Source organism: Cydia amplana, chromosome 21 (assembly GCF_948474715.1).
Source record: "Cydia amplana chromosome 21, ilCydAmpl1.1, whole genome shotgun sequence".
NCBI classification, from domain to species: Eukaryota; Metazoa; Arthropoda; class Insecta; order Lepidoptera; family Tortricidae; genus Cydia; species Cydia amplana.
Genome location: NC_086089.1, coordinates 10,828,892 through 10,847,281, shown reverse-complemented (window position 1 = coordinate 10,847,281; position 18,390 = coordinate 10,828,892). Strand labels below are relative to the sequence as shown.

At 39.4% G+C, this 18,390-nt stretch overlaps 1 protein-coding gene across 1 annotated transcript; it reads left to right on the top strand.

Annotated features, from left to right (window-relative positions):
- The first annotated feature begins 1,882 nt into the window (after positions 1-1,882).
- LOC134657976 (procathepsin L-like) lies at positions 1,883-17,986 on the top strand. Its single transcript, XM_063513581.1, has 7 exons — positions 1,883-1,981; positions 2,690-2,770; positions 7,619-7,845; positions 8,279-8,405; positions 9,827-9,932; positions 10,887-11,071; positions 17,803-17,986. Exons 1-7 carry the CDS (start codon positions 1,896-1,898, stop codon positions 17,981-17,983), a joined length of 993 nt encoding a protein of 330 aa, XP_063369651.1. The 5' UTR covers positions 1,883-1,895; the 3' UTR covers positions 17,984-17,986.
- The last annotated feature ends 404 nt before the right edge of the window (positions 17,987-18,390 follow it).

Genomic DNA, 18,390 nt, shown 5'->3' with positions numbered 1-18,390 from the left:
CGTGAATCTTTCAAAACTGTCATTGCAATTATTTTGTATATTTATAGGTAAATGTCATCTCTATTATTTGAAAAGTTCGTTGTGTTGTGTTAATTGTGTTTTATTGTGTATTTACCCATTTAAAACCTTCCCTATTTGTTTAGGCAATGAAGAACTGGAAGGGAAAAAAGTGACGGTGTGGAAGTATGGGAGGGCATTCCAGGAAAAAAGATGGCAGGAGAGAATTCTGTACACGTACCGAAGTGATGACTACGATATACCTGTCAGGTAAAATGTCGCTTCAAACCATTCATTAGGGTAAGGTAGCCAACAGTGAACCAGTGGTACACATTGAACCAATGCTTTATTTTGAATATGTCACGTTGTCAAACTGTGGTGTTAGCAAAAATATGCTGTAAGTTTGCTCCCCTCGATGATCAGGCGGCCTAGCCAAGGTGACGATCGCTTGCGATTCGCCATCGAATCGCTTTGTGTCTCTCTATATTAGTGCGACAGTGACAGTTGCGTTTCGATCGCTACGGAGCGTAAGCGATTGGCATTTTGGCTAGGCGGCCAGCCCGAGCAAGTCATACCATACGTGTAGCAAGTTGTCTAGTGATATTCGATATCAAAAGAATGAAAAAATTACTACTTTAGTTTTCGATTAGGTACCAAATTAAGTTATTCGAACTCTGGTTGAAGTTTGAATCCAAGTGACTGTTTCACAGATTCGAAGCCAAGAACTTCTTAATGAGGAATGGCGCGATGACAGCTCACATCATCACCAACTACTACAGCTACGAGCCCACTGTGTACGAAGAGGATTTGGATGAAGGGGACACAGGCAAGTTCACAGAATAATTCTGTCAGTTATCCCCACCACTCATGCCCAATCCAGTTTAATACTAGATTCATGGTTCAGTCGTGACACGGTGCGTCCGACTGGCAAAGCCAACAGATCGCGTCGCCGCGGTCTGAGTGCTATCTATCTTCTTATCTTTATTTTAATAAACTCTAGTATTAAACTAGATTGGGCATGAGTGGTGGGGATAACTGACAGAACGGGATAGACTTATGTATCTTTCAGTAGGAGTAGCAGAGAAAGCGCTATTATTGTTTATCCTTGTCACAGTCTCACATTTTTCTTTATTCCCCACCATAAATGAGTATGGATGATTGGTCGAATCTATTTGTTGCCCACCATAACAAATAACGCTATGATTGGTCGAATTTATACATTTTGTCCCTCACGGAGGCACGCGTAGACCACTTCTATAGGATGCTACCTTCTAAAGTCTATTTTTTTATTCGGTAGACTGAAATGACAGCTAATTGTATGAACATGAAATGTCATTTCATACTATTAACTGTCATTTCAGTCTACCGAATAAAAAAATAGACTTTATGCGACTGAACTCTCCGCTGCTCCGTGCCCTCGCACAGTTGAATGCACTCTTGGCATCAGCACCCGAGTGCGACCTGTTTGCGAGGCGTTGGGTGTCTGTGAGAAATGAATGCCTGAGATTCTGCGAGGTGATGGATGCGAGGCCTACTTCCGTTAAGGTGTAATTGTGGATTTAATTGTTTGTTTGTATAGGTGAACCAGGATCTATTGAGGGTGCGCCATATTGCGGAATTTCACTGGAACTAATTTTTTCATACTACACTGAATTGTCACCCTATACATGAGAATAACAGCGCCCTCTTGACAATTATCATATATTACTGGTCAGGCTATACCTGATTGTTATTTGTATTATTTATATGTACCTGTTTGGTATATGTTAATGTTAAGTTTCATGACGCATTGGATCTGTCTTTAAGGTCATGTCCTATAGAATTTTTATTTCAAATAAATAATAATAATCTTTTATTAACATTATAATTCTTTTAATTTTACAGATGACTGCGAGTACATGGGTAGGCTGGGTGATGATTTTCACAAGGATATTAAGCATCTTCACCCAGGCAAGGAGACTGATGTTGACGTGGCTTTTCATAGGTAGGTTTACACCATTGAGTTATTAATACTATAGAGAAGCCATTTTGTGCCGGTTCTATAGTAATAATTGTTCAAGGTTTACACAATTAACAGTAACATTGGGTTAAAGAATGGACGCATTTATTTCCCAAAAAGTTTTAAGTCATATTGTATCGTTTGATGCACGCATTTTCGTTAGTCATAATTCATTTGGTTCATAAACGCGTCACTTTTCACGATTGCCATAAAACAAACCTAACCTGTGTATAGAATAACCTTACGAAAATCCTGGAAAGTTAACGGTTTCAGTTTTAGGACTAATGATAATATGACTAACAATACATTATGACTCATCTCATCTTCCTCGCGTTGTCCCGGCATTTTGCCACGGCTCATGGGAGCCTGGGGTCCGCTTGGCAACTAATCCCAGTAATTGGCGTGGGCACTAGTTTTACGAAAGCGACTGCCATCTGACCTTCCAACCCAGAGGGTAAACTAGGCCCGTATTGGGATTAGTCCGGTTTCCTCACGATGTTTTCCTTCACCGAAAAGCGACTGGTAAATATCAAATGATATTTCGTACATAAGTTCCGAAAAACTCATTGGTACGAGCCGGGGTTCGAACCCGCGACCTCCGGATTGCAAGTCGCACGCTCTTACCGCTAGGCCACCAGCGCTTAACAATACATTATGACTATACAAATTAAATTTATAATTTACTTGTTTCAGTTACAAAAAACATCACGGGAAAAACTATGACAGCGAGACCGAGCATGAAATGAGGAAAGCCATTTTTCATGAAAATTGGGAGTAAGAACTTTTCTACTATATACCTATATCTACTTATTTATTCGAAATGAGCCGAATGGAGCCGAGTTTGCCCGAAAGGAGGAGTGTCTCCCCACTGACCATAATATGGTACCATAATATTATTCTCTGTTCTTATTTCTAAAGCAGAGTCCAGACGGGATGATCAAATCGACCGATTTGATGAGCAAAGAAATTGGCGTCGATCTCCAATTTAATCACCAATGTCAGTTTTATGGCGATATTGGAGCGTTCTAAATTAAAAAAGTGCCCCCAAAGGCGAATACTGGAGGCACAAATTGGTATTCTTGCGTCCGCACCTCCATTTTATCGGTAATATTGGTCATAATGGGCAATTGAAATCAGCGACTGTATTCTGTATTCTGTATTTGATCGGACAATTTCATCAGATTGGCGAAAAATCGTGCTCGTCTGGACACGCCTTAATTATCCGGGAAGAATAAAACTCAAAGAAAGTAAATGAATATTAAAAATATTTATTATTAGACAAATTGGTAGCTGCTTGCTCAGTGTTCTGAAAAAAAAGGTTTACTGTCAAAAATATCTGTAGGTTAGAGTCTGTTCGGAAAGAGAAGAGTCTTGGAATATATTGGGCCCACTGACAATCCAACCTCTAGACTGAGCTTAGGCCAATTCTTTCATGAAACCGATGCTGCCAAAAATACGGGGGTGCGGGGGGACGAGGTGAGCGAATCCCGTGCCGTGATTGGTCCGTTCAAAGATACGGACCAATCACGGCACGGGATTGACTCGAAGATGGAGTAACGCTACCGTATGTGTGGCAGAGGGGGTAGCGCTATGCTATGTCTAGAGGTTTGATTGTCTGTGATTGGGCCCGATACATTCCACGACTCTTCTCTTTCCAAACAGACTCTACATTCTTTACAAGTAACGTCTCATTTACGTAATTCATTAGGTATATATTAAGATACGAGTATTACAAATAGAGATATGTATGAAAATGACAAGTTGGACGCCTCGGCCCGGGCACGGCCCGGTCTAGCGTGAGTCATCCTTTAAAGACCTGTCATCTTTCATAGAAAAGTAAGCGCCGGAAGCTCCGGCCCGGACACGACCCGGTCTAACGTCCTTAAAGAAGAATGGCGCAAAATGATACGGAGAGCCGACTCCAAAACCTAAGGATTTGGGATAAAGGCTAGGATGATGATGATGATATCTAACATATTTACCTCTACTTTTTTAATACCAGGGACACCAGGGTCCACAGGGCCAAAGGGCCCAAACGGTCCTGGCGGGCCTGATTCTGCAACAAATTCGTTATATATGTTACCGTAAAACCCGATTATAGGGAAAACCCCTTTTCTCTAAATAAAACCAGTTTTCCATACGGCTTTGGTGAAAACTAGTTTTAACTAGGATTTTTCTGTCAAAACTAGTTTACGCAAAGTGCCTCGGTGAAAACTAGTTTTGACTAATTATTCCAAAATTTATTTCGGTGATCACTAGTTTTGACTAGACGATACACAGACGAAAAAGTTATTTTTCTAAGATATGTAACATAAAATAAATACATAAAGTCGGTCCTGTCGGTTAGGTTTGGTCACGGTTAGCCTAGCACGCTTCTCCTCGCTTCGCTCGTCGTTGCACTTATCTTTTGACTCTGGCATAATACCGTGAAAACTAGTTTTAAAACTAGTGGTCAGTAAAATCGGTGAAAACTAATTTTACCTAAAATGTTTCAGTCAAAACTAGTTTTCGCAAGGTTATACTTTTAAAAGTTTTAAATATTAGCTTCCATAATCCACTTGCGCTATTATATTACATAATTTGAAGAGTACACGGAAAGAACATGTCTAGTCACTCTGACAACATTTTGAGTAATCTCGGTTTGAAAGGAACGATGTATTTAATTAACCATACTATTTTCGTGTATATAGGTGTTTTTAAAGTAAGAAAAAAAGTACATAGTTTTATTTATAATTACAGAGGTAACAGAAGCTGTAATTAATAGTTAATTGACAGCTCTACATTTTGAGATTAAAATCTCATTTTCCAAAAAAAGTGACTAAGAGACATGTTTTTCCGTGTACCCTTCATTTAGTCAGTTACAACTGTCACAAGTGAAGTTAATATGAAGTGTTATAAAATTAGTAGGTATCAAGTTTGGCATCGCAAATCATACTAACCTGGCAGAGGAACAGAAACCGTAAGGGCAGCCTGAAAACAAATTAAAGTTAAGAAAGCTCAAGGCTTGGTAAATAAGTTAAAATTAAAAGTAATCTCACTAAGCTAGGAGATAGATCGCGAAAAGGGCATTTTTCTCTTTCTTTTAATTTTTTTAGTTAGGGGAGACCAACGAGAGTTGACACAGATTTTCATTTTTCGGTCAGAACTCTGTTGTATTGAAAGCTACATTTACGAAGTCTGTATCATCTGATAGCAAATTTCATAACCATTTACCACCCAAAACAGAAAAACCATAATGTACTTGGAACTACTTAATGTCAAAAAATTTAAAAGTAGTTTTTTTCAAGAAGGTGGCGAATTTTAAACAGATAGGTACCTAAAAGTTTAGGTGCGGGAAGGGAAGAGACGAGTGTATAATATATCAAGAATAAATTAAAACAACAATTTTGTTAGAATATTATAGTTAATTGTAATGAGTAATGACACATTGTGGAGGTGTCAACAATAAGGTAATTTTGTATGAAAATAGGTGTGCATTACCACAATGAATATCATCTCAAAATCGGCTTAGTTTAGAGGGACTCTAACACTTATATTTATTATAAAATTATTTATATATTTTTTTTAATTCAATTCAGACAACAAGGCCCATATTACATATACCTTATAGACTAATATAGGTACATATAATATTATTTCTTTATTAAGTTATTCCAAAAAACTAAAAAAAAACAACAACATCATAATAAAACTAACTAAATTAACCTACTACAATACACTAACTTATGCTACAGGTAAAAAATTTGATTATACATATAATAAATAACATACAAACATAATTAATATAAAATACTAGTAATTTAAAATTTAATAAGCGTAGGAAAATACTTACTATTAAAAGGAAGACGACAACAAGAAATATAAATCTCATTTTATCGAACTTGTAGTAGGTACTTGTCTACATTAATAATATATCCACAATATCTTGTAATATTCGGTAGTGTCGGCATTATGGTCTGGCTTTTATACTTTTATACGGCGTAGTACTTATGGTACTGGCGAGAAGGGTATTTCAAATTAGCAAATTGCTAACCAATATGACTCATAGAAAACTCAGGCGCGAATGGTTATCCTCCAATAGAAAAATTGAATTTAGCGCCAATTTTTACTGACAAAGTGGGCTTGAAGAGTATATCATGTAATCAAAAGAAGTGTCTTTTTTATCATTGTTTATAAATATTTTATTTGCTTCCATATCCGACCAAGAGTACCTATGGCCGAACATAGGTACTCTTGGTTGGATGCGTTCTACGAGATCTATTATTATACAATTATAAAAATAAAATCAAGTCAAACGTTTAGCATTTTGCTAATTTAAATTACCCGTGATTCCATCACTATTAAATGCACTTGAGTAAATTCATTCTTGTTTTCATGGTTTATCCTAATTGACCTAGACAATTTCGTGGAAAGCAACGGTTAATCAGAGTGACTAATAATATGTAAACAAAAGGAAGGAATGGAAAGATTTGCACGCTTGTAAGCTTCGATAGAGCGATTGAAGGCGGCCTAGCCAAGGTGACGATCGCTTGCGCTTCGCCAGCGAATCGCTTTGTGTCTCTCTATCACTCTTCCATATTAGTGCGACAGTGACAGTTGCGTTTCGTTCGCTACGTAGCGTTAGCGATTGGCATGTTGTCTACGGCGGGGCGGGGGGATTGGCATGGTGTTCCAAAATATCACTTTGAATCTAGCCCGAAGCGATGAATTTTTCAATTTTCTCTTCACTACATAGTATAAAACACAGTCGCTTTCCGCTGTCTGTCTGTCCCTATATGTATGCTTAGATCTTTAAAACTACGCAACGGATTTTGAGGCGTTTTTTTTTGATAGATAGAGTGATTCAAGAGGAAGGTATTTGTTAACCACTTAACCCGTGCGAATCCGGGGCGGGTCGCTAGTTAATAAATAAAATAATACTTCATTCGGTCACAATGGAGACTTTTTTTTATTTACACTTTTCTTATTATTATTACAGCTGGTAGTATGAGTTAATGATGTTTCAACAGGTGGTTGGAAATATAGCGAAATTTTTTGTATTGTTTTGTTTTTTGTTTATTTCAATGAGTAAAATGTTAGTTTTCATTGCTAATTTTAGAAAATTACACATGTGGTACAGTCGCCATCACATATATAAGAGCGTTCCAGGTGTTCACAAATATCTGAATAAGCTTCTTTTAGGTAAGTACCTTTCAAGAATTCAAGAAGTTAACGTGCAATGTTCAGGTATTTTTGAGCACCTTGGTCGCTCGTCGCAGCGATATGATGACGACTGTACTATTTTAATGTGGATAAGGGTTCAATAAGAATAGGCCCTTTTAACTTTGCGTAACTATATATGCTCACAGAAGATACTTGAACCTAAAAAATGACCCACGCTAGATTGGTCCGTGTCTGAAGCGTTCGACACTTCGTTTTCTACAGAAGCTTAGTGACTCAAGCTTAGAATAAATTTAAAAGTGGTATTAGCATCGTTCGCAGATGTTTCTGCTTGTTAAAAATTAAAATTAGAATAGCCACTTCCGAGCCCGTGGCGCTTTCTATAGAAAGCCAAGTGTCGGATGCCTCGGCATAGACCCGGACCGTTCTAGCGTGATTCACTTAATCCATATGACTTTTCAGAATGATAGAACACCACAACCGCCAGAACCTCGGCTATAAGCTATCCCTGAACCAATTCGCCGACCGCACCTCGGACGAGATGGAGTTGTTCACAGGCCTCTTACCTAACCCCCCAGAGGTGGAGGCCACACACTCCTTCCACTCTGATGAAGAAGTTAGGAGGATTGCTGAGGAGTTACCGGAAAACTTCGATTTGAGAATGGAGGGAGTTATTTCACCAGTTAAAAGTAAGTTGGAAAACTAATGTTAAGGCTTCTTACCTAACCTCCCAGAACTGGAGGCCGCACAACCCTAGGGTTGGAGTGGAAGCTTCCACTCTGATGAAGAAGTCAAAAAGCTTGCTGAAGAGTTACCGAAAAACTTCGATTTGAGAATAGAGGAAGTTATTTCACCAGTTAAAAATAAGTTGGAAAACTAATGGTTCGGCTCCTTATCTAACCCCCTAGAGCTGGAGGCCACACACCCCTTCCACTCTGATAAGGAAGTCAGAAGGCTTGCTGAGGAGTGACCGGAAAACTTTGATTTGAGAATAAAAAAATCATAGCACAGCAGGCGTTTGTTGCAATAGGTATATTATATGTCTGTGCAATTAAATCGTAGACAACTAGGTACTTACTAAGAAAAGAAGAGCGATAACTTAATTAACATTTTTTTATACAGATCAGGCGCATTGCGGCTCGTGTTGGGCATTTGCGTCGACAGCAGCGGTTGAGGGTGCACTAGCACGCAGCAATGGCGGTCGGATCATCGATCTCAGTGAGCAATCTCTGGTGGACTGTGCCTGGGGGTGAGGAAACTATGTTGACACTTCTCTAGTTGTGGCAGTAGAGGGTGCGGTAGCACGCAGCAATGGCGGTCGGATTGTAGACCTGAGTGAGCAGTCTCTGGTGGACTGTGCCAGGGGGTGAGGATACTATGTTGACACTTGTCTAGTTGTGTTTGTCGACGACAGTAGAGGGCGCTGTAGCACGCAGCAATGGCGGTTGGAGCGTAGACCTGAGTGAGCAGTCTCTGATGGACTGTGCCAGGGGGTGAGGATACTAAGTTGACATTTGTCTAGTTGTATTTGTCGACGACAGTAGAGGGCGCTGTAGCACGCAGCAATGGCGGTTGGATCGTAGACCTGAGTGAGCAGTCTCTGGTGGACTGTACGTGTGGGTGCGGATACTATGTTGACACTTAGACAAGCCAGACGGCTGTGTTCGTCGACGGCGGCAGTGGAGGGCGCTGTAGCACGCAGCAATGGCGGTCGGATTGTCCATCTCAGTGAGCAGGTGAGGACACAATATTTTTCATGTTTTCTATTGCATTAATTTCTATAGCATATGACCGGACCTGATAAAAATGTGACCATCAAAATCGGGGAAAAAATAAAAAAAAGCGGCCAAGTGCGAGTCGGACTCGCCCATGAAGGGTTCCGTATTTAGGCGATTTATGACGAAAAAAAAAACTACTTACTAGATCTCGTTCAAACCAATTTTCGGTGGAAGTTTACATGGTAATGTACATCATATATCTTTTTTAGTATTATCATTCTCTTATTTTAGAAGTTACAGGGGGGGGGGACACACATTTTACCACTTTGGAAGTGTCTCTCGCGCAAACTATTCAGTTTAGAAAAAAATGATATTAGAAACCTCAATATCACTTTTGAAGACCTATCCATAGATACCCCACACGTATGGGTTTGATGAAAAAAAAATTTTTGAGTTTCAGTTCGAAGTATGGGGAACCCCAAAAATTTATTGTTTTTTTTCTATTTTTGTGTGAAAATCTTAATGCGGTTCACAGAATACATCTATTTACCAAGTTTCAACAGTATAGTTCTTATAGTTTCGGAGAAAAGTGGCTGTGACATACGGACGGACAGACAGACGGACAGACGGACAGACGGACAGACAGACAGACAGACAGACAGACATGACGAATCTATAAGGGTTCCGTTTTTTGCCATTTGGCTACGGAACCCTAAAAAGCAAAAATAAACAGTGATCCTTACGAATTCCGAATGTCCCCCCTTTTCAAAGTCCTTTATAACTTTTTATGAGGCAAACGAGCAGACGAATCCCGACGGTAAGCAATTACCGTTGCCCATGGACACCTGCAACACCAGAGGGGTGGCCGTGGCCGGCCTTTAAGATGGGCGCTCATTTCTTGGAGGTTTGAAGCTCGTATGGTTCCGGAAATATATTGATTGATTTTGTTCAGAGTGGGCTGCATGGGCTGCGATGGCGGCTGGATGGCAAAAGCCTTCGAATACATCGTCAAGCATGGCATCCCGGTGGAGGAGGAGTACGGCTCTTATCTAGAACAGGTGGGTTCCACTGCTAAACTATATCCCCCTTACTCATTAAACTTTACGGGCCTGATTTAGTTAAATTATGTTTTTATCCCTTTCTCATAAATACATAAGTCAAAATGACAGATAAGGACAAACGATTATTATAGCTAATTGAGGTTTGTAGCGCGTTTATGAATAAGGGAGTATATATTTATTTGGTTAGGAGTATTAGTCTTTTGATACCTAAGTTTCTTGTCAAAAATTTCATTTTTGATACTTTTATCGCTGACTGTACTTTCTTTCCACAGATAATCCTAACAACCACACAATTAGGTTGCGTTGTTTTATCACAGAGTTCCTATGGCCACCTCCTGTCTCCATCATAAGAACAGCTCCATGTCATTATAATATTCCATTGTCATTTAATTTACATATGTACCTATGCAAAATTTCAGCTCAATGAAAATCGGGACGTGAGTCAAAATTAGCTTACAAGATTTGACCCACACTAACTTACTAACATACATACTACAGTACAAGTTCAATACTATAAAAGCTTAAGTTAAAAAAAAGAACCTTTTACTTACTTAAGGGGCCCACTGATTAACAGTCCACCGGACGATATCGGCCTGTCAGTTGTTCGGTACTGTCAACTTTTTGTTCTAACTGACAGGCCGATATCGTCCGGCAGACTGTTAATCAGTGGGCCCCTTTAGTGGAATTCCTCAATATTTGAAAAATACAGCTTGTCTATTTCTTAACCCACAAATAAAAGCTTAAAGTCAATTACCTAAAGCAGGTGTCCGTTATATGTGACGTTATCTATGAAAAGGGACCTTATTGTCGATGGCGCTTACGGCATTATTAACGATGCTCTGATATAAATACAATGCTGTGCGACGTTGTGCGGCGTAAGCACCAGCGACAATAAGATCCCTTTTCATTGCCCCATATATCATTTTGCTAACTTGTTTATTTACTATACAGGACGGTTTATGCCATAAGGAGAACATGACAACCACATACACTATCATGGGCTTCTCGAAGCCGACCCCCCACAACCCTCAGGCTCTGAAGGTGGCCCTTTACAAGTACGGGCCAGTGGCTGTGTCTATCAACTTCAATAAGAAAATGCGGTATTATGACAGCGGTGTCTTCTACGACCCTGACTGGTATGTTACATTTCCGACAGACAGACATATATACAGACAGACAAACAGACAGACAGACAGACAGACAAACAAACAGACAGACAAACCGATAGTCAAACCAACAAACAGACAAACAGACAGACAAACAGACAGATAAACAGACAGACAGACAGACACACTGTCTCGCCTATATGCGAGCGCTAGTGCTATCTCTGTCATTCTTAACTACATGCGCAAGCAGACAGACAGAGAGATAGACATACAGACAGACAAACAAACAGACAGACTGTCTCGCATATACTTAGCAATAGAACGCAAGCGCTAGTGATATCTCTCTCACTCTTAACTACATGCGCAAGCAGACAGATAGAGAGACAGACAGACAGACAGTAATTAAGGCTTCTCAAAGCCGACCCCCCACAACCCTCAGGCGCTGAAGGTGGCCCTCCACAAGTACGGGCCGGTGGCTGTGTCCATCAACTTCAATAAGAAAATGCGGTATTATGACAGCGGTGTCTTCTACGACCCTGACTGGTACGTTACACTTCAGACATACATACATACAGACAGACAGACAGACAGACAGACAGACAAACAGACAGATAAACAGACAGACAAACAGACAGACAAACAGACAGACAAACAGACAGACAAACAGACAGACAAACAGACAGACAGATAGACAGACAAACAAACAGACAGACACACTGTCTCGCCTATATGCGAGCGCTAGTGCTATCTCTGTCATTCTTAACTACATGCGCAAGCAGACAGATAGAGAGACAGACAGACAGACAGCAATTAAGGCTTCTCGAAGCTGACCCCCTTCAACCCTCAGGCGCTGAAGGTGGCTCTCTACAAGTACGGGCCGGTGGCTGTGTCCATCAACTTCAATAAGAAAATGCGGTATTATGACAGCGGTGTCTTCTACGACCCTGACTGGTATGTTACACTTCAGACAGACAGACATACAAACAGACAGAGAAACAGACAGACAGACAAACAGACAGACAGACAAACAGATAGACAAACAGACAGACAAACAGACAGACAAACAGACAGATAAACAGACAGACAAACAGACAGACAAACAGACAGACAAACATACAGACAGATAGACAGACAAACAAACAGACAGACACACTATCTCGCCTATATGCGAGCGCTAGTGCTATTTCTGTCATTCTTAACTACATGCGCAAGCAGATAGACAGAGAGACAGACATACAGACAGACAAACAGACAGACACACTGTCTCGCCTATATGCGAGCGCTAGTGCTATCTCTGTCATTCTTAACTACATGCGCAAGCAGACAGATAGAGAGACAGACAGACAGACAGCAATTAAGGCTTGTCGAAGCCGACCCCCCACAACCCTCAGGCGCTGAAGGTGGCCCTCTACAAGTACGGGCCGGTGGCTGTGTCTATCAACTTCAATAAGAAAATGCGGTGTTATGACAGCGGTGTCTTCTACGACCCTGACTGGTATGTTACACTTCAGACAGACAGACAGACAAATAAACAAACAGACCGACAGAGACAGAGATAGACAGACAGACAGACAGACAGATAGACAGACAGATAAACAGACAGACAGACTGTCTGTTACCTCTTCACACTGAAACCACTGAACCGAAAATTCGGTAATGAGATAGTTTAAGGTTTTAAGGCCTGAGAAAGGGCATACCATAGTTTTTATCGATCATCATCATTGCAGACGAAGTCGTGGGCAGAAGCTAGTATAATATAGTAACATGTGTTTTACATTCCTCGTTTTCCAAATTGAAATTGAAATTGAAATATTTATTGTCATATTGTGAGTTACAATGATCTTAAAATTATGTTAAGGTAGAATCATCACAATCAACCGCGATGCGGAGTACAATATTAATACTAAAACTAATCTTACAGCTAAATACTTATACAAATATCATGCCATTACATGTGATACGAATAAAATGATTGGTACTATGTCAATGAGTAAATTAATAAATATTACTATTCGTACGAATTATTGTTCGAAGACATAAAGTGGTCACTTATCTTATAGTAAGATTTTTCTAGGCACCATTTATAAAGTTTACGTCCGAAGTCAGGTTGTTCAAGTATTTTAATTTCATTAGGCAAGTGGTTAAATGTGTGAACAGACATATAAAACACACTCTTTCTAAAGTAAGCTGTTTTGTGATCAATGGGATAGCACAAGTTAAAGCCATGGAGTTTGGACGTTATTCTCGGATTGCTTTTTTGTATATTAAACTTGTGTAGATTTTTTTTCACATAAAGACAGATTTCATATACATATAAAGAGGGGACCGTTAGTATTTGTAATTCCTTGAACAATGGTAGGCACGAGTCTCTACTTCGGGCGCTACAGATCGCCCTTACACATTTTTTCTGCAGCTTAAAAACTCTGTTAATGTCTTTGCAATTGCCCCATAAGATGACGCCATAGCGGAGGTTGGACATTATATGGCCATGAAATGCCGATATCGATGCTTGCCTGGAAGCGATATTCCTCAATCTACGCAGAGCAAAGATAAACCTAGTCAATTTCTTAATTAAGTGTTCAATATGGACTTCCCAACTATTGTGACAATCTATCATAACGCCTAAAAATCGCAAAGATGTTACGCTATGTATCTTTACATTGTTATACATAATGTTGATATTTGTGGGGTCACCCTGAGGAGCATGAAATTCCATATAATTTGTTTTATTTAAATTAACTCTTAACTTATTATTATCTAGCCAAACATTAATATCATGGAAAACAGTATTTACTTCAAACTCGTAAGTAGCAGGATCTTTGCAGCAAACAACAACGGAACAATCATCAGCAAACAGAGTTACTTTGTGCTTAGTAATATTAGGTAGATCATTTATATATACAAGAAATAATAACGGACCAAGTATACTGCCTTGTGGAACACCCTGTTTTACAATTTCAACGTCAGAGTGAAACTTTACTATAGTTTGAGTCTTAGGACAGTATTTTGTGGTTTCGGTTAACTGTTGCCTGTTCACTAAATACGATTCTATCCAGTCCGCACAGATCCCACGTATGCCATATTTATGCAATTTGTCTAATAGAATATTGTGCTGGACATAGTCAAACGCTTTTGACATGTCCATGAATATTGCTGTCACGGGCAACCTCTTCTCTCTGCTCTCAGCAATATCTTCTAGCAACTCAAGTATAGCCGACGTTGTAGACCTGTTCTTTCTAAAGCCAAATTGACGATCAGACAGGACATCAAACCTATCAAAGAAATTTAACATTCGAGAATACATCACCCGCTCAAATACTTTAGATATTATGGGAATTAATGCAATAGGTCTGTAGTTATCTGAAACACGCTTATCACCTTTTTTAAAGACCGGTTTAATTATACTAATCTTTAATTTATCGGGAAACGTACCCTGCATAATTGAAAGATTAATGAGGTGACTGAGTGGTAAAGCCAACACCTCCGCATTTTCTTTGATTACAGACGTTATAAGCTCGTCATAACCACATGATTTCGAGTTACGTAACGATTTTATGACCTTTGTTATTTCAAATTGATCTGTTGGTTTTAAGTAGATGGTAGAAGTATTGAACTTGATGTTGTCTTTTCCAACGTTATCCGGTTTATTGGATTCATTTTTCTCCATATTTAGAAATTGTTTATTAAAAGCGTTCGTAATGTCTTGTGGATTAGTAAGCGTTTCTCCTTTAAAATTCATATCGCCTAGCGTTTGGTTGGGTTTATCTTTACCTAGTTTGGCGTTTATAATGTTCCAAGTTGCTTGGGCTACATTCCCTGCATTGGAGACTAAGTTTGTGTTTTGGTTTTTTTGTGCTTGTCTTATGCATTTCTTAAAAATTCTGGAGTAGTTTTTGTAATGGCTTTTAATTTTCTTTTTATCGTTTTTATTTTTTGTGTTAACGAATTGCATAAATAAATTCCTTTTAGTTTTAGAAGCAGTCTTCATTCCTCTGGTAATCCAGTTCAACTTTTTATTTGATCTCACCCGAACCGAAATTAAAGGAAAACAAAGTTTGAAATATAAGAGTATATCATCGTGAAAAAGATTAAAGGCTAGTTCACAATCGTTACAATTTAATACTTCAGTAAATGATAAACTATTGAGACATTCTCGGAATTTGTTGCAATTTGTTTTGGAATAGTCACGTCTCTGAATATACCAAGAATTTGGAGTTAATTTTATATTGGCTGGGATTTCAATTACTTGTGCAGAGTGATCTGATAAATTCAAGTGATGAACTTTAGGGGTATCTTCAATATCAAAATTTGTGGCTATATTGTCAATGCAAGTAGACGATCGTTCAGTTATGCGTGTGGGTTCCTTAATTTGGAGCTTAAAGTTATAGCTTAGTAATGTGGCTTCAAGATGTTTAGCAGCATCAAGATTAGATTTAAACAGGTCAATATTAAAATCTCCACATATTCGTCTATTGTTTGTAGACTTTTTGGTCAGCATATTAAGAAGTCTATCTAGCTTTCGGAAAAAACTATCCAAATCCCCTGTCGGTATTCTATAAATGCATACAATAGTAATATTATAACAAGGAATGTCAATACCGCAGCATTCGAATATCTTTTCCTGGCAAAGCTTTTCAATCCATGATAGTTCAGTATATTCAAAATCCAAATCCTTTTTAGCAAGTATACATACCCCTCCCCTTTTTTCCAAACGTCTACAGTAGAAGCACAAAGGTTTGTAGTGTTCAAGTACTAAGTTCGTTTCATCACCTAACTTAATAAAGGTTTCACAAAGACATATTATATGGATATGGCGACATTTTTCCTCAAATTCTTGTAAAGTTAGATCTAATATATCTTGCTTATTTAATACACCTGCAATATTTTGATGGAACAATGTGAGTTTTTCAGGAGGGCCGAAAAAACTGCAATTGAGTACCAGCTTCAGCACGTGCGGGTTCCGGTATTAGCGCGGTGTTGTTTGTTTGATTGTGGTTTAGATGTATATTGTCTATACTTTGTGTACACTGACTGTCCAAATTATGTTTGTGTTCGGTCTTTTGGTGGGGCAGTTGTTGTTGTACTTCGGTGGGCTGTTGCGCTGAAGTTCGACTCGCTAGGGTCGGAGTATATTTATTTCCATTGATGAAAAGGGTGCTGTTTCTTATAACTGCGTGGTTTCCTTTTTTGCGCTCCTCGCGAAGACGCTCCCTAAGTTGTTGGCGGGTTTTTAGTTCTTCACCATCCAGAACTGCAGAGACTGCGAGTCCAGTGCCTCTAAAATGACGTGCGTTGTCAAGAACATATTTTTGCATCCTTGAGCTTAGGAGTTGAATAAGGATAGGGCGACGGCTTCCCTTTTTCCCTAGCCTCTTTACGGTTTCAATGAAACCGTTTATTTGAATGTGTAAAATATCATTAAATACGTGACTAATACGGGGATATAGGTCGTTTTCGGTTTCACCATAGTAATCATCTAGTCCATACAGTACGAACTTTTTCGGGCTGTTTTCTTCAGTGGTCGTTGTTTTCCCGTCTAAGCGGGCTCTCAGTTCACGTATTTCGGATGTTAGTGTCTGGTGTTGAAGCTCTAGATCCTCCATTTTTTTTGTAGTTGTGTGCAGTTCCTGTGCTATTCTTTTTTGTTCTATTGTTATGGTAGTGTTTTTTTGTGTAAACTCGACTTGAACCTTCTGGATGGCTAAATCGATTTCAGTTTGTATTAATTTCCTTAAATCGTTTACTACAATAGTGTTGTTGTGTTTTAGTTTTGCGTCTAATAAAGTACTAATTTGTTCTATGGTCACACTCTGCTGTCCTTCTGGGGGCTGTTGATATTTAAAGGTGTCGCCTAAAGAGCTTCGGTTGGACTCATCTAATACCATCACGCATGAACGCAGTTCACCGTGATTTTCGTCAACTGACATGCCTGATGCGTTTAAATACGACGTGTCGAACATTCTTCTAACTGGCGTGCTGTCGTTCTTTCTACGAGTTGTTACGTTAATGCAACATGGACATCGCCATATCCTATTTAGGTCCTGCAGATTGTCGGTATAATATTCTAGTGTCATCCCAAGGCATCTGAAGTGGTAAGTGTGTGAGCAGGCTACGCATTCCAGTAGTTCTGATCGGCTTTCGATTAAATTAGGGCACGCATAACAATTCATTTTTGTGTTTGTTGTCTAGGTATGTGTTTACAAAATAAAATATTAAAGCGAGCGTTGGTGCTGCCTACTAGCGTCCTCTTTCGGAAGATGGTTGACTTATTCTTTGTAACTATCTCTGTAAACGTGAGCGATTTCTGAACGTGTACTTTCCGTCAACTGTCACTGTCACAGTTGTCACTAACGTCAGTCTTAAATCAGCTGGTTTATTCTGAATACCGTTCTTTTAATTTGAAGTTATTTCCGATTATTTCCGAGTATTTGCTGTTAATTTTGAATGTTCTATGTGTGCGTGTGTTTACAGTTATGTCCATTAGTCAGTTAATGTGTTTTTTAGAACAATACAGCTCACCCGAGTGTTTCTATGATCTTCAACTTAACGAGCACTGTTGGTGCCATAACTTCAGGCAAGATTCTTCACTTATTACACGGTTTTTACACTTATTCTTAATATAATTAGCGCAGCTTATCAACACGGTGTAGTTCTGTCAAACGCCACACACACATCTTCGTCTACAAATGTAAAATAATATAAGCAACCATATCATCCCGTAATTAACATACTACTGTCTCACTCTATTTGTTTATTTCCAGTAACAAAGGGCACACGAACCACGGTGTTGTGGTAGTTGGCTACGGAGTTCGCGACGGCACAGACTACTGGATCATAAAAAACTCCCACGGCGCCAATTGGGGCCAGGCGGGGTATATTCTCATCTCGGCGAAGGACAACAACTGCTTCGTTCTATCTAGACCGGTTTACCCTATAGTGTAACCCTACCCTACCCTATAGTGTAACCCCACCATACCCTATCGACTACTGGATTATAAAGAACTCTCACGGCGCCAATTGGGGCCAGGCGGGGTATATTCTCATCTCGGCGAAGGACAACAACTGTTTCGTTCTATCTAGACCGGTTTATCCTATAGTGTAACCCTACCCTACCCTATAGTGTAACCCCACCATACCCTATCGACCGACGGCACAGACTACTGGATTATAAAGAACTCTCACGGCGCCAATTGGGGCCAGGCGGGGTATATTCTCATCTCGGCGAAGGACAACAACAGTTTCGTTCTATCTAAACCGGTTTACCCTATAGTGTAACCCTACCCTACCCTATAGTGTAACCTCACCATACCCTATCGACCGACGGCACAGACTACTGGATCATAAAGAAC

Bases quoted from the DNA above. Each gene is read 5' to 3' on its own strand.
- LOC134657976 (XM_063513581.1), top strand. From the start codon at position 1,896: ATGGGTAGGCTGGGTGATGATTTTCACAAGGATATTAAGCATCTTCAC. The intron at 7,846-8,278 runs GTAAGTTGGAAA...TTTTTTATACAG, and splicing joins AGTTATTTCACCAGTTAAAA to ATCAGGCGCATTGCGGCTCG. The intron at 9,933-10,886 runs GTGGGTTCCACT...TTTACTATACAG, and splicing joins ACGGCTCTTATCTAGAACAG to GACGGTTTATGCCATAAGGA.